The sequence below is a fragment of the Thamnophis sirtalis genome, unplaced genomic scaffold (genome assembly GCF_051295495.1).
Source record: "Thamnophis sirtalis isolate CommonGarterSnake01/CBP01778 unplaced genomic scaffold, rThaSir2_p1.2 scaffold_8, whole genome shotgun sequence".
NCBI classification, from domain to species: Eukaryota; Metazoa; Chordata; class Lepidosauria; order Squamata; family Natricidae; genus Thamnophis; species Thamnophis sirtalis.
The window spans coordinates 36,936,436-36,953,242 of NW_028261388.1; the positions used below are offsets into that span (position 1 = coordinate 36,936,436).

The 16,807-nt window shown below is 35.7% G+C and overlaps 1 protein-coding gene across 3 annotated transcripts in view; it reads left to right on the forward strand.

The window, feature by feature from the left end:
* The window catches only part of NSUN3 (NOP2/Sun RNA methyltransferase 3), a 42,397-nt gene that overhangs the window by 6,629 nt on the left and 18,961 nt on the right, over window positions 1–16,807 (forward strand). For 2 of the 3 annotated variants that reach the window (XR_015697485.1, XR_015697486.1), the window contains exons 5-6: window positions 2,068–2,189; window positions 11,781–11,979. Coding sequence is in view for 1 of the 3 variants with exons in the window: in XM_014059186.2 (XP_013914661.2) it covers window positions 2,068–2,189; window positions 11,781–12,042 (384 nt within the window). In the remaining 2 variants the exon portion in view is untranslated. Of the gene's footprint in view, window positions 1–2,067; window positions 2,190–11,780; window positions 12,052–16,807 lie in introns of those variants that run through there. The other variant, XM_014059186.2, reaches the window with a different exon arrangement.

Consider the following 16,807-nt stretch of genomic DNA (forward strand, 5'->3'; position numbering starts at 1 on the left):
ATAAATGAAATCCTTAGCGAATGGTTTGATCTTGAGTTAGGAATGGACCTGTATGTTTATGTATTTATGGACAAAATGCATAAGGAGGCTTGTGATGTTACAGATGTAGTGTACTTTTGGTACAGATCATGCTGTGTGGTTGGCTAAGAATTCAAATTATTAGTATTGAATAGTAGACATTGTAGGAAGAGAATCTATTGAGACCAAATATCAGAAGATGTAAAGATGGCAGAATCTGTTCCAGCTAACAAAATAAAAACTGCAGCTCATGAAAGTGTATCCTTTCAATAAAATGTATTAGTTAGGGAAAGTAATTTCAGACTCCTAGAAAGTGTTACATTGTATAACATATCAAAGGTTTCAGGTCTGATAATGAATATATCATACACCGGGTTGGTTGTATTTGACAAGGAAAATGGTATGTGTAAATTACAAGTTATACATATATGTATGTTGTCCTGTGACAATTTGCAACAAGACATTAAACCGCAGGAGCTTCAGGATCTAAAGGGGAAGGGCAGTTCAGAAATGTGGAAAATAATAAATAAAAATTCCATAAAGCAATATAAGCAATAAATAATATCAGTGAAAAACACATATACATATACACATAATCCAACCCAGCAATTTAAAACAAAGATAGTCAGTAGCAATTTTCTAATTAATTTTATATCTGATAACTGGTTGTAGTCAAATTATTATATACTCAAAAGTGCATGTAAGTGTAAACATACTGCCTGCAATGGAGGAATGGTTGATGAAGATGATGGAATTTGCAGAGATGATTAAATGGACTTCTTTGACAGAAAAATACAGAAGTATTTGTTGCTGTCTGGAAACCCTTTATACATTGCTTGCATGAAGCAGGAAAAAAAACTTCCAATATTGGAACATTTACAGCTTCTGGAGGCAAGCTGTTCTACTGACTAATTGTTCTAACTGTCAGAAAATTTCTTCTTAGTCATAAGTCGTTTCTCTCCTTCATTGATTTCTACCCATTGCTTCTTGTCCTACCCTCAGATGGTTTGGAGAATAGCTTGACTCCCACTTCTTGGTGGCAAACCATGAGATATTGGAAGACTGCTATGGTGTCACCCCTAATCCTTCTTTTCATTAAACTAGGCATACTCAGCAACTGTTCTTTATATGCTTTAGCCTCCAATCTCTAATCATCTTTGTTGCTCTTGTCTGCACTTCAGACAATAGGAAACACATAACTTTATTAGAAGAATATAGTTAAGATTTGTATTTGCTGCAAAGGATTTCTGTTTTATCTTTCTGTACTTTTGTCTCTTTCTGTTTCCCTTTTCTTTCTTTACTTGTTATTAATTTTGGATAGTTTTTAATAATCTTAAAACCTTTAATAAACTTTATACCAAAAAAGCAATAATTTGCTAATTAAGAAAGAAGCATGTACTAATAAAGTGCACTAAGTTTAGTCTTCCATTTTTTTACCCATTACAGTAAAATCTTTTGGAAGCTCTTGTATTTTAGACTATGATATAGTAAGAAATATTTCTAAACTTTTATACTTTCATAAATATTTGCTCAAAAAGAGGTTAATGCCATCTTGCTTTTATACAGACTATACATATGACATGAAATACAAAAGGTTGTTTTTTTAATGTTTAAACCAGTGACACCTGGGGTCTTTGTTAGAAAGCATGTTATATCAGATATAATATTTTTTCATAACCTTTTGCTACCTTTGGAAAAATTTAGCCGTCATAAGAGAAAATTAAGGAAAAAATAATGGAGGCATTTTATAGCATTTATATACTTTTGAATTACTCTTATGTCATAGATGAAGTTTAAGATCTGTTTATTATTCCAGGCTGCAGGTCTTAATGGATTTAAGTTCCAGGAAGACAATATCCTACTGGATGTTAAAAGCTTTCTGACAACAAGAACACAATAGAACCAATTACTCAGACTTATTCAAATGATGTTTAGCCATTTGTAAGAAACATCTTAGTTTGGTTAAACTAACTATTACACTTTAACTCTGAGATTCTGTTTTGTGATTCTACTAAAGCTATTTTTTTGTTGTTGTTGTTAATTATTCAGATCCTAGTGGATGCTCCTTGCTCAAATGATAGAAGTTGGTTATTCTCTTCTGATACCCATCAGGCTACTCTGCGTTTAGCACAAAGGAAGCTATTGTCTGCTGTACAGATACAACTGCTCAGGTAAAAATTGAAAAGAAAAAGGGACTGCTTATTCCCAGAATGAAGGACGTGCTAAATCATATTCTGAAACTCTACGTCTCCTTGACCTATGTATTATCCTCTCCATATGTAGTCACACTGAGACAGTCATTGCTCCAAAAAGCATAGAGCTACACTGCTTTCTCCTGGTAATTACCATAGTGTCTAGAGAGCACCATTCAGGTTTTCCTGCTGAGTTCTTTCGTATTTGTAACTAGGACATTCCCAAAGTGTGGAGCAAGGGAAAAGCATCAGGTATCCATATCTGAGTTTTAATGTACTTGAACAACAGCAATAGATCAATGCCTGGTAATCTTTTTAAAAACACCTTAAGCAAAAAAAAATTTTTGCAATTCTTAAATTGAAGTAAATAAGTAAAAGTAGTGAGTACCAAGTGTCCTTTAATGTATAAATTCAAGTGAAGAAAGCAATACAGATAATATTTGACCTATGATCTGTGAACTGTGATCATTACAAGTTACTCAACACTGAACCAATGTGGTTACAACCAGACCTTGGAGTTCCAATCATCCCAGGAGTCCTATGATCACGTGATCACAGCCTGGATACTGGGCTACCTGCTCAGACTTATGACTGGTTGTCAAATGTCACATGATCACCATTGGCCACCTTCACACTACCTTCTCTGACCTTCCTCTTGTATAACCTTCGCCTAGGTTCCCATTTGGCAGCAGCCCCTTATATGCCTGTATCCCTGAGATTTACAACTTCCTGCTGACTTCCACACTGATTTTTTTTTTGTGGGGTCAGCGGGAAGTTTCCTTGCTTCATAATCATGCGATTGTGGGATTTTGTGACAACTGGGATTTCAAGGATTATAGTCGCTAAGCAATACAGTTGCACTTTATGATTGCATTGCTGGAGATAAATTCTAGTCCCATAAATTGAATACCTGTAAGAAGGATCTATGGCAGCCTTTGTCCCTAACCTACTTCTTTTTCTGTGTATTGTATTACAATTCTCATTAGTGAGCAATACTGTCAGGGAATTAAAAGTCTAGTACCATCCGGTAGACAATGTGGATTTAGACATTGGCATGAGGTGGAAGCAGTGCTGGCCACTCATGGATATTCTGTGATGGAACTTAATAGTGGCAACACAATCTTCCTTGTCTTAATCTCATCAGCCTTCAATATTGTCAACCACAATATTTTTTTCTGAATGGCCTGCAAGGATTAGAAATGTGAGGCACATTCCTATCTGTGCAAGTCAATTCAGTCAGTTTAACAAAAGGAAAGAGGTTGTCTCAGGACTCAGTTTTCTCTCTGGTTCTGTTTAAGATAAAGCTGTTACCAATTCAAGTTGAGAAGTTATAAATATAAGATAAAGCCCAGTTATATATTTCCACCTCAGGCCAAATTGGTGATTTAATGTGGGTGTTTTACTTCACTTAGAGGCTAGTTTATTGAGGGGTTGTAATCCATAAGCAAATCAAAATGAATCATAACAAATTACATTCTCTAGCAGAGAAGTACACACACGGACACAGAGATACATGGAGAATGCACATTATTGTTACTATAATTTTCTTTTTCCTCATAGTGTTATGTAATGGGAAGTCTCTTGGAGACATATTTTAAAATGTACAGTATGTACAAAGCTAATTATTATTTATAAACTTCGTATATAAAGAGTCAGTTGTTTTACTTAGTCTCTATTCTCTTCCCCATCCTAATTGGAAAATTCTTTATCCCTATCTTAAGTATAAGATTCAAAATTTCACTTCCCATTTCTATTTAAGCCAGCCAGAGTTCTTTTTAGCTATCGTCTGAATCCTGATTACAACTTAATTTATCAAATAAAGATTATTATTTTTCTGTCTTTGGTTCAAATTATTAGCCATGTTATAAAGTCCAACAGCATGTATGTTAGTTTTATATAAACTAATCCCTTGTCTCTAAAGAACAGCCAGTGAAAGTCATACCATCGCTGAAGGTTGCCCAGTTGTTACATAACTGTTAGATTTTTAAACACTTTACTGGAAAAAAGTTTAGATACATATCAGAATAGAATTCAAAACAAGGACAATTCAATAGGAACAAACACCTTGGGGCAGTGAAAATGATAGACCACAGGTGTAATTTCTCAGGAGCCTTGGACGATGTTTCCTTAATCTCTTCAAAGAGTCCACCAAATTATAAAGATTAATATTATTGAATTATTTTATGCATATTAGTTAATTAAAATATATAATTATTAATTAAGGTAGCCAGTTTGGTGTAGTGGTTAAAGCACCAGGCTCAAAATCAGGGAATTGACTTCTAGTCCCAGTTCAGGCACAAAGCCAACTGGGGGGAGACGTCGCTCTCTCTCAGGCCTAGGAAGAAGGTACTGCAATGGTAAGCCAATTTTGCTAAATAAATAAATAATTGCAGGGGCTTGTACAGGCAGTTGCAAAGAATCAACACTGACTAGAAGGCACCACATATAAAAGCCAGTGATTAAAGTTTCTTTTTTCCACTCTTGCTCTGATTACTTTTTGGAGTAGATTGCAATCCTTGGCAAAACATAGACACACATGTACAAAATTTTGTACCACTCCTTTGACTTGATTTCTTTTATTCGTTGGAACATTTTCAACCATAGTTTTTAACAAATTCACTTTTTTGGGGTCCAGCACTATTGTCCTCTTCACATAACAAGCTTGACGGACAAGAGAGGGGCAGTGAATCAGCTATGCAAGAGAAGTGAGAAAAAGGATACATTGACCTAGACTGCTAGATGTTAAATTTAGCTTAAGCAAGCATAGAGTTGATTTAGATTAAAGTAGCTTACTCTATTCATTTATGTGAACTGATATTGAAAGGTTAACTACTAATTACCTTTTCTGAGATAGATCCATAGAAACAAGGTCTTTCTAAAATCATTGTCTCTGTTGCCATTTTTTTCTACTTCTCCATGGCAACACTTGTTGGGAAACAGAGCAGTGAGATACACTTAGAAATTAGTAAGGTGATAGCAAAAGCACTCAGACTTACATACCACGTCATAGTGCTCTACAGCCCTCTCTAAGCAATTGACAGAGTCAACATATTGCCCTCAACAATCTGGGTCCTCATTTTACTGATCACGGAAGGATGAAGGCTGAGTCAACCTTGAGCTGGTGGGGATCAAATTCCTGGCAGTGAGCTGAACTAGTATGCAATACTGCACTCTAACCACTGCACCACCATGGCTCCTAGATAAAAGTCTTCCCCCCTCCCCCCCAAAAAACCTTACCTGCCCATACTGCAATGCCAACATTGCAGTTACAATACGATTCAATAGCAGAATTGGAAGGGACCTTGGAGATCTTCTTGTCCAACCTCCTGCCTAGGCAGGAAACCTTGTACCATTTCAGACAAACGGCTATCCAACATCTTAAAGACTTCCAGTGTTGGAGCATTCACAACTTCTGGAGGCAAGCTGTCCACTGATTAATTGTTCTAACTGTCAGGAAATTTATCCTCAGTTCTAAATAGCTTCTCTCCTTGATTAATTTCCACCCATTGCTTCTTGTTCAACCCTCAGGTGCCTTGGAGAATAGTTTGACTCCCTCTTCTTCGTGGCAACCCCTGAGATATTGGAACACTGCTATCATGTTTCCCCTAGTCCTTCTTTTTATTAAAAAAGTTGAAAGACAGGGCCATCCTGTGTGTTATTGGTGTGTATAGAGGAGTCAGCAGGCCAGGCAGAATCATTTATTTTATGCAAAGAGGATCGATGGGTATTGTTTAAGAGCTGCCTTTCTTTTCAGGCAGGTTTGCATAGAAATCCATCTTAATTTTACAAAGTAGGCCTATTTTTACTTAATTAGCACAGAACTTTTGCAAAACATTCATTGGTCATTGCTAACCATCTCTGTATTCTGCAATATATAGTCTAAATCAGGGGTGTCAAACTCATAGAGTCACAATGGTGTCCCATGATGTATTGGAACTTTTCTCCCCTTTGCTAAACTGGGCATGGGTGTGGCCAGTGTGTGACACATCCAGCCCATTGACCGTGAGTTTGGTCTAAATATTATCCATACCTTTTAAACCTGTTAAGAATATTCAAAATTTTGAAAGAACAACACTCAAGTTTACTATAGATTTCACATCTCACGTGGCATCTGCCAAAACTCTCTGTATAAATGGGGTATAATATCCTCCCCTCTGTGACTGCAGGGTCCTAAGTCAAATTATAGATCATATAGTGATCAGGCTGTAAACTGGATACCAGTCCAGTATCTGATTTTTTTTAATATAAACGATACTGTGCTTCAATGGTTAGATGGCCTACACATTGGTATTTGAAAATAGATCTTTTAAACATTTATATTTTATTGTGTTTTACTAATCTAGGTGAAATATTAATATATATTGCTAGCAAGGAGATTAATAAGCAAGGGGTTTTCTCTTTTTTTTCTTCTTCAGTAATTTATTGTACCTTATCTCCAGCTATTGCTCATACATACTCAATGTCAGTATAATTGAGAGAGGAATAAAATAGTTTATTTTCAAGGAAGTAGAGCTTTTTATGGAAATCTGTCCTAACAGCATCACAAAAAGGGTTGGGAGGTTTGTGTTTTCCTACTCCTTTGTCTTAGGAGAAAGTAACTTCCTACCAAAAAAGGAAGCCTGTGATTTATAACCAAAATATGAGTGTCTTATTGCAGTAATGCATCATGTCACCATTTCCTTTGGAGAAATCAATCACATTTAAAAACATTGACCTCCTTCAGTTTTCTTTTTCCAGTATTTGACATATAGAATCCAATTTGTGGACTTCTGTCTGTAGGAAACATACATCATTCAGTGAAATTTTTGCAAATTTGTATAAATCATTCTAAATTATGTCTCTAAAATGGAACATTTTTGACAACAAGAATCTTGTTGGCAGAAAAAAATACTAGCAAGCTGAAATTGCCCAATTCCCCTAAGCATATTTAATCAAATTGGACCCTGTTTTCTTGAAAAAAAGAAAAGAAATTGGAGCTTGATAAAATAGTACCTAGCTAAGTGACAATACAGCAGTGGCTAATTTTCACTTTCTTCCTCTGGTGACTTTCTGTACCTGTGTACTTCAGAGGCCAAAAACCTTTAAAATATCCACATGTCAGCCCTTGATTACAAAATCATTTTCCATTCTCCTGTATAATTTCATACAATTTTCCTCTAGGATGCAGTAGAAGAGTGCAACTAGGAAGCTTTGCTACACTACCATTATGCAAATGAAATTCACCAAGAGCATATTTCAGAGTTTAATCTTGAAATGCAGGGGAAAAAAATACTAACATTAGCTTCCTAGCTAAAATTGCACACAAAATTTACTAGAGAGCTCCAAGTTTAGGATTTAGAGCGGATGAAAATTATCTTAACCTGCCCCACAATGTCATAAATCACACAATGGAAATGTTATGATGTATTAAGATTAAAAAATACAAGTTTTTTTAGGATTTTGATATGGTTTTTTTGGACCCATGTTAAAATACAAGTAAAATGTGTTTTTGCATTCTTTGTTTCAAACACATTCTATGCCATTACTTGTCACATGTTGATGCACTCTTACTATTTACTCTCAATTATTCAACCAATTGTGTCCTGAGTACTTCCAGAAGACAGAAACAAATAAGTAGATTCAGGTTAGAGAATGAATGTGTTTCTGGAATTCAATGTTTGCTGGACATTTCACTTATCGATATATTTCATTGTTATATAATATACTACAAAGCTCTCATACTTTTCTCTTTTGGGTAAACTGAAGGTATAATGACATAAGAAAAAGCAAAGTAAACATCTAAAATTGACAAACGACATTTATATTAGCTCTCAGGATCTTTCAGTTACAATGTTGATCCCATTGCTATAAAAATCTGTGAATCACCTGAAAACAATTACAGCATTTTCAACTGGTTTCCCCTCAATCAACAATTGTTTTTAAAAATTGATCCTTCTGATCCAATAGAGACTTCCGTTGGAAAAAAATTGCATCCTTTTTGAAACTCTGAATTTTACATTGTGGAACTTCCCGGGTTAAATGGTAACTGAAAAACACACCTTTTTCAGTTACCATTTAAAAATGTCTAATTGTGCTGTACAATTTGAAGTTGAATTTTTTAAAACTTAGTCTCTAATCAATTTTACTTAGACAGCTTATATTTTAATTTGCTTGACTTTTGGCATTCAAGGCCCAGAGATTTTGCTCTAGCTATCTAATAACTAATATTCTTCTGCTAGCGATTGTGTAACAAAAGGTATATAATGCTATGTAGAAGCAACATTATCCTTTAATAAGTTACCATTGCACTTTAACCTGAATTCTATTGTACTGCCTTGAAGCCTGGCTTGGCCGAGCCCATAGAGATTGTAGCACAGCATTTGTCGATGGTTCTTTATTAGAATGCCAGGCAAAGCAGTTTTAAAAATGGCAAGGCTCTATCAAGGCCTTCTAAGAAATTACTCTTGGAATGTCTGCAAATCTTCCAGCAGCTGCATCTACATGTAGTTATGACTATAAATTGTAAAAAGTTTCAAAAGTCTTTGTATAAGACTCTCCATAATTGAAGGAACGCTCAATGTTAAAGAGAAGTTACCATCAGTCTGGAGGAACTGATGGGAACTGAGGAAAAACGTATGCCTATGATATTAGAGAAACAAATGCTGGAAACTTGATATAGGGCAGAGGTCTGCGAACTTGGCAACTTTAAGACTTGTAGACTTAAGACTGTGATACTTTTAAATATAACCACAATCACTCCATGCACACACTATTTTTTTTCTTTTTCTTTTTTCGTTTCTGTTATAATTTTGCACCAGTGAGGTTAAAACGAATTTCGTTGTATTTAAGTACAATGACAATAAAGATTATACTTATACTTCAACTCCCAGAATTCTCCAGCCAGTTCTGTTGGCTGGAGAATTCTGGGAGTTGAAGTCCACGAGTCTTAAAGTTGCCAAGTTTGAGAACCCCTGATATATAGGCAAAGCTTTCTGGGGCTTCATTTGCATTGGCTCAGTACTGCTCAGCCCCATGATAAATTGTATGTTGTGGTTACAGATAGAGTTTCTTGCATCTTCCAATGAATTTGTAAGGAAAGAGTAGCGGGCCGTTGCCATAAGAAATTGAAATCAAATTATTATGATGTGAATGTGCCACGTTGATCAATAAAACTAGGAAGGGGGAAACAGAATTCCTCTTTTATAAAGAAGGAATGTAGGGAAGAATGTCAATGCTATTTTTGTGGTTTAAATGGTTTGGAGCAGATTTTTTTCCCTGCTGATCAGATCCATCTCTGCAGTCTCAGAAAATAGTTTCTGCTAATGAACACAAGATGGCAGCATTGAAATATGACACACTGTCCTAACTATCTGCCCTGATTTTTTTTCTTTTTTAATATGGAAAGTAGATAAATTAATGACAGAGTTAATCTTGGCCATTCTAGTAGAATGCAAAACATGTAATTACTCTCAAGCAGTGGGTTGAGAGAGTGAAGTTTGTAACATGGATTGCTATATCATTTCTCTTTTCTGATGTATACCTGCATCCTTTTACACTTAAGTGTGAACAGGTGACCCAAAGCTTAAACTGTCTAAGTGCAATAGGGCAGCCAATCACAAAACTGTATTTGCTTTTTGGCATTTTGCAGTAAACAGTGTTTGGTGGAAAGCTGTGAATGTCTTTGAGTGTTTTACAATTGCTAAAAATTTGAAGTGATAATTATATAGTTCTTCCTCTTCAAAGTACAGCTTTTTACCAGTTAAAATTAATTAAAATTTGCAACACCATTTTATTCTTTAATTTATTATTCAGAATTTTATCCAGAGACTGCTGCTCAAAAATAAGAAAATTAATGTAATCATAAACAATAAAGAAATACAATACAAAATAGTAATTAAAACACAATACTTCTGATCAACCTTTGAAAATTGCTCTCCAGAAAAGTTATTTTTAACTGATTCTGGATAATGTTAGAACTAGTTAATAGGAAGCTATTCCAGAGAACTGGCTCCATCACAAAAAAGCTCTTATATCTGGACTCTGATGTCCCAGAAATGAAACTGTTCATCCTGTTTCTCCTGGTAAAACCAAATTGGCCATGCCAACTCAAAGGAAAGATTCAATCCTGGAGGTAATTTAGTGTCAAGCTATAAAGTGCTTTATATATTAGAAATAAGAGCAATTTTGGTATGATTAAGACATTCTGTCCTTCAGAATAATCCAGATGACAAAACAGTTCCCTGAATATTAACTGCCTTTATTGTAAAGTTAAAGTCTTGCAAGTCTGAAAATACATCTATCTCCCCTCGTCTTTACTTTCTAAGGAGCTAGGAAGGGCCCTTTCTAACATGTTTCCCATACCTCTGTTCCTTCAGTGAGTTGAGATGTCTCTTATCTAACCATTGCCCTAGCTGCTATTCTTCCTGTCTTTCAAGGATATTCCCACACAGTGTTACATATACAGACATTAAACATCTTCACACACCAGGATGATACTTTGATAGCATCTCCAGTGTGACCTGGGGTTGCAATATATTACAGTTACCATTTAACCCACTGAATAATCTCTGTCTGTCAGTCTCTCTCTCTCCCCCCCTCTCTCTCACCATCTCTCTCTCTTTCTCTCTCTCACACACACATACACACACACACACACACACACACACACACCAAATCTTGATATCACTGTCCTATAGCCAGGCTTGAACCCTGACCAAGGTCTAAGATACCTACTCCATCCAGGGCACTCTAATTGATTCCAATCTATTGTTTCAACAAGGGGGAAGTATGGAGGCCAAGCCATTGTTCAGTACCTCTGACTCCAAGGAGGGCCTCTTCAGAATGATATGAAACTTCTTTATTTTAATAGTGGTCCCTCCCATAACAAGGTATTTGTAATTTCCTGAATCTAGGGAGCAATTCCCCATCTTTCCCCTTTCCAGAAGGAACAGGCCAAACATGCAACCTGCCCATAATCAGCAACAACTTAGAGAACTCATTATCCACTTACTGAGAAGTAACACGAACCCAGATAATATGATAAGGTAATACCTTAGTGACTGCTGTGTATTTGATAGCTGCTCTGAAATAAATGTCCAGTTGATTTCTGTAATTTAAGAATCCTATATTCTTAAACTTCTGTTATTTATAAGTGGATCTCATTGTACGTTTAGTTTTCAGTTAGTGTGGTGCAAGGCTCAGGTATTTTTTGTAAACCAGGATTAGTAGGCTATCCAGTTCCTTATAGCTAGTTCAGTAAACCAATGACAGGTTGATGCATTTTGTCCCTTTTCTCTTAGTTATTATTTTCTCTAAATGTTAGTTTAACATTTTGTCAAATTTTGAAACAGAATGAGCTAGTTATCTCCTATGGGCAAAATGTAGTATAACCTTCCAACATTTTAGTAATGGATTCTATTGTATGGATTGGCTGAGCAATAATAATCACATGCCATTACTGAAATGTTAAGCTTAATCTACATACGTATGCACATTTTTCTGGCAGCTGAGGACTCCAAGTGTAAATATCTATGCTGATGAATCCAATTTAATAGAATATATTTACTATTTTTTGCTTTTTTTATTTAACAGATCTGCAATTAAAGCGTTACGACCTGGAGGATATCTGGTTTATTCTACATGTACTCTTTCTAAGGAAGAGAATAATGATGTCATAAATCACATCCTTGATTCCTGCAGCAATGTTTTGCCAGTGGATTTGCACACTCTAGCCACTTCAGTATCCAAGGAATTCAGTTTTGCTGCCAATGTCCAACAGCATGAACTTTTGGTACTTCCAGAAAGAGGGAAAGCATGGGGACCAATGTATATATCTAAATTAAAGAAAGTATGATTCATGAAATGCTTGTGTAGTTCTTGTGAATCATAATGACAGGGTTTGACAAGAGTGATGAACATCTTGTGATTCATACACCACTGACAAAAAACAATTTTAATAAATCTTTGTATTTTCTTTTTGAACTAAACTACTTAAAATATTTGAGAAATTGCATGATTCATATAGAGGAGAGATTTCTATTAAATCCTATATTGCCGCAAAAGCTGTGGATACCAAAGTTGGAACTATTTGGTATATATCTCTTGCTTCCAAAGAAAAACTGGAATAGTTTAAAACAGCACAAAGCAAAACTATTCTGAAGTTAATTTCAGTTTCTAGCTATTGGAAGTAACTCTTACATTTTCTCCTAATTTGTGTTCCCAATGGTTAGATGGAATATTCAGAGAAACATTCTGAATGATAACCTGTCTTGAATATATAATGGATTATGTTGAAAAACACTGATTTCCAATTAAACCATATTCAATGTTTAGTATGTAGGTTCTTCCTGATAGCCAGAGAGAAAGCAAACAGCACTTCTCTTTAAACCCGCATGATTTGTCCTTCTGGCCTAAAGAAATACCTCAGAAAGAAAACAGAACTTCCATTTTATCTTCAAGACCTATCCAGACAGTTGAAAACATGCATTGGCAGTTGTCTTGTGAATATACATCTTTTGTTCCACTTCTTTAGATGTTTTTTCCCAGTTACAATGTGTATGTTGTAATGGAAAGAGGTAATAATTTAGGATAGGAAAAAAAACCTAGACAATTTCCGATACATCTGGAAACCAATTTAAGCACCATTATTTATAAACAGTTAATGAAGTGTAACCACCTGACATAATCAGATATTTTTATTTTACATATAAGAAGCACATGCCAACTTTTCTAGTTTCCCAGATTGCATGTCACTAAGCTAGTTTCTCTAACTAAATAATAATAATATGGCAATTCAGCATTCCTGGATATGGTATCAAATGGTTTCTTTTCAAAAATCAGGAAAAACAGTTAATATGTAAATGAATAAATAAATAACCCTTTTATAATGAGGCTAGCCTAGCTTCAAGAAAAAATCATTCTGAGCTAGCAAGTTCTTCCTGCAAGTGATTTAAGTTTGCCACTGACAATCACAGATTATATTGAAACAATTTTAATTGTTGCCAGAATGTACAATAGGGCAGCTCTGTTGAAAGCACCTTTCAAGAGCTGATCACCAGCAAATGTGGTACTTTGGTTTACATGTTTGGAGATAAATGTAGTAAATCTTATCAGTTAAAAAGCAACTTCAAATCTAGGATGAGGAATAGCTATATTCAACACAGTATTGCAAGGGCATTTCTATATAACTATTGTAATTACTGAAGTAAGAAAACTGAGCAAAGAGTTTATTCAAAATCATGTTAGTATTTTTCCTGAATACCGTATTTTTCGGAGTGTAAGACACACCAGAGTATAAGACGCACCAGGGTTTTGAAGAGGAACATTTTAAAAAGTAGGTAGGTAGAGAGAGGGAGAGAAAGAGAGAGAAATACAGTAGGTAGTGAGGGAGAGAGAGAGAGAGAGAGTAGTTAGGTAGGTAGATAAAGGGATAGAGAGAGAGAAATAGAGATAGAGAAATACAGGAGGGAGGGAGGGAGGGAGAAAGGGTATGTAGGTAGATAGAGGGATAGAGAGGGGGGATACAGTAGGGAAGGAGGGAGAGTAGGTAGGTAGATGTTTCCAAGTGTATTTATCCATGTGCTGGATAAGGAAATAGCTGACAATCTGCAGCAACTAACTTTGTTTCTGCTGGCACAGCACTTGATCAATGTAATTCTCATCAATCAGTTAAAGAGCTTTCCAAAAGGGAAAAAAAGTTTTTGCATTCTGCAAACTCCCCTTTTTTTTAAAAAAAGGCATGAATAGATTTAGGGGGCTTGCAGAGTGCTCCTAGGAAGGTGGGGGGCAAAATGAGCAGAAAACGGCCCGTTTTTTGCGAAAACAGGTCCGTTTTTTGCGAAAACAGGTCCGTTTTTTGTCAAAAAAATTGCATGCATAGCCTTATGGAGGCTTATAGAGTGCTGCTGGGGGAGGCAAAAAAGGCCCATTTTTGCTTATTTCTGCCCCCCCAGCCCCCAGGAGCTCTGAAAGTCTCCATAAGGGTATGCACAGCCATTTTGGTGAAGGGGCGGGGCTTCGGGAGGCACAAAATGCTGTACTTGATATATAAGACGCACCCAGATTTTCAGCGTCTTTTTTGAGGAAAAAAGGTGTGTCTTATACTCTAAAAATACGGTAAAGCAGACTTCTTTAAAAAATGGACTGTTTTGTAGGAAGTATATAGCCAGTCTCTTTACACAAGACTATATTTTTCTATATTCTCTGTTACACTGTGTATACCATATTGTGATACATTTGTTTGGAACTCTTAATTCTTAAAATGTGTTCCCTTTCAAATAGAGATTTGTTTGGATATATAAAAGTATGGGAACTAAGTCATTCATGAACTTTTATATCTTCTTAGTGCTAAGAAAATTGCAGAAATAGTAACTAGGAAATTTGTTATTTCAAGAACAAGATTGTAACCTTTGTATGCTTTCACTAGCTGCTTCTTTATTAATTAGTTTTGTTCTCATTCTGCTGAAATAACACAAAAATGTCAACATCCAAAGTGTTCACAGCCAACATCTAATGAAATAAAATTTATGGAGACTTACCATATTTTTTGTACTATAAGACGTACTCCCCCCCCCCCAAAAAAATGGGTGAAAATGTCTGTGCGTCTTATATAGCAAATATTGTGGTGGGGAGAGGGGTTGGTGTGGCAGTGGCATTCACTGCTTGCTGCTGCTGGGGAAAGCTGCAGCCTTCGCTGCCAAACAGCTGATTGGCAGTTGGCTTCGCCTCCTGGAATACCGCTAATCAGCTGTTCCAGGTGCAGGGATTGTTATCTGCCGCCTAGAACAGCTGATCGGTATTTCGGGAGGCCGAGCCAACTGCCAATCAGTTGCTCCAGAGTTCCCTGGCAGCGGCAGCAGCTCAGCTAAGTTGACCGGTGGGCAGTGACGAGCCATGTGCTGGGACTGCAATAACGTGCTGAAGCTGACCAGGCTGTTTGCTGCAATGATGCTAATCAGATGAATACCGGATGGATGGATTCTGGGAGGCAGAGGCAGATTTTGTTTTCTTGTTTTCCTCCCAATAGCTAGGTGCGTCTTACGTTCCGGAGGGTCTTATAGTGCAAAAAATATGGTATATTAACAGCAATAAGACATAACATCCTAACAAAGCTAAATAAAATTATTTAAACAATTCAATCAATTGTTCATATCAATTAGATAATTCAAAGGACAAATAATTTAAGATGGCGATAGCAGACTTTGAATAAATTCAAGAAAAGGTCCAGCATCGTCAGTAGCTTCCAGAATGTTAGAAGGAATACATCAAACCTTAATTCTAAGAGAAAAGTATTCTAAAATATTCCAAAACTGGAGTAACAAAAGAGAAGCAGCATCTCTTTTATATCTTTATAAAAATGGCATAGAACCAAAAACACCCTAGGAAAATGTACTGAATGGACTGATTCAGGTAGAAAATTGTCTTCTAGATAACTAGGCATCCAACGATAAAGAATTTTATAGGTCAACACCAACTCTTGTTTATGCATTGAGCACAAAGGAATAGCTTCAGTAATATTTTTATCCAAGCAATATATTCTATAAATGGAAGCAAATGTTTGTGTAGTTGAATTCTTTCCGGCATATAACCTAAAATATTGATAGTGTATGGAAACATAATTCTAATGAAGAATTATTTTGCTTTGAATCAATATCACATCTTCCTTTAAAATGAAGTCAAGTTATCTTTTCTTTTTCTATATTATTAACTCACTCTAACATTTTAACTTCCTGTTCTGAATCCAATGTCGGGCTCTAAAATATGCCATATCTCCAACAGGGTAAAAAAATGTAATGAAACATTTTGCTTTATATATATTTGTGTAAGCAAAGAGGGTTCAGTGTTTCTCTATTATAATGTACTGTCATTTTTAGAATAATCTGGAGTTGAGAACGTTTTTACTGAATCTTACCTTCAATTTATCTCCTTCAGTCCTTATAAAAAAAGGAAACATAATTTAGACTTTGATGGTAATTTACATAATAGATGACTATGAAATACCCATTGACTCATATTGCACCAAGCCAGTACTAGAATAGAATAGTAGAATAGAGGGGTACAATTTGAAATCCAGATCTTCCAAATCTTTGGTGTTGATTCTAAACGTTAGAGGATTATAATTTTCATTTTGATTTATTTTGTACCTCAGAACAGTGACTACTGACTTTCAACAACAGGTGTTGAGAAAAACTCTGAGGACCATAAAAAAAACTTAGGCTGAATGTACTGAATGTTCTGAATGAAAATTGCCCATCTCTAATGCAAAAGACTGGATTCTCTTGTTTCCAGCTGAGAATCCTTTCAGCTCAGTGCCACTGCACATTTTAATAATTCTCTCAGCCTTTGAAATGCTGAAAATTATCAGCAAGTATCTGTTATCTCTCTCTCTCTCCATGTCTGTCTATCTGTCTGTCTCTCTCATCTATCTTATCTAATCTTACTGCATGTATCTATAATATGGAATAAAGAAAAACAAGGTATAAACATCTTGCAACTACTGAGGCATTTAAAAGGCATATCTGAATACCTTGAAGGTGCAATATAGTGCACCAACAGTCATGGGACAAATGATGTTGTTTATATGGTAGGAAGTGCATTTCCTCAGAATAGGCCTACATAGA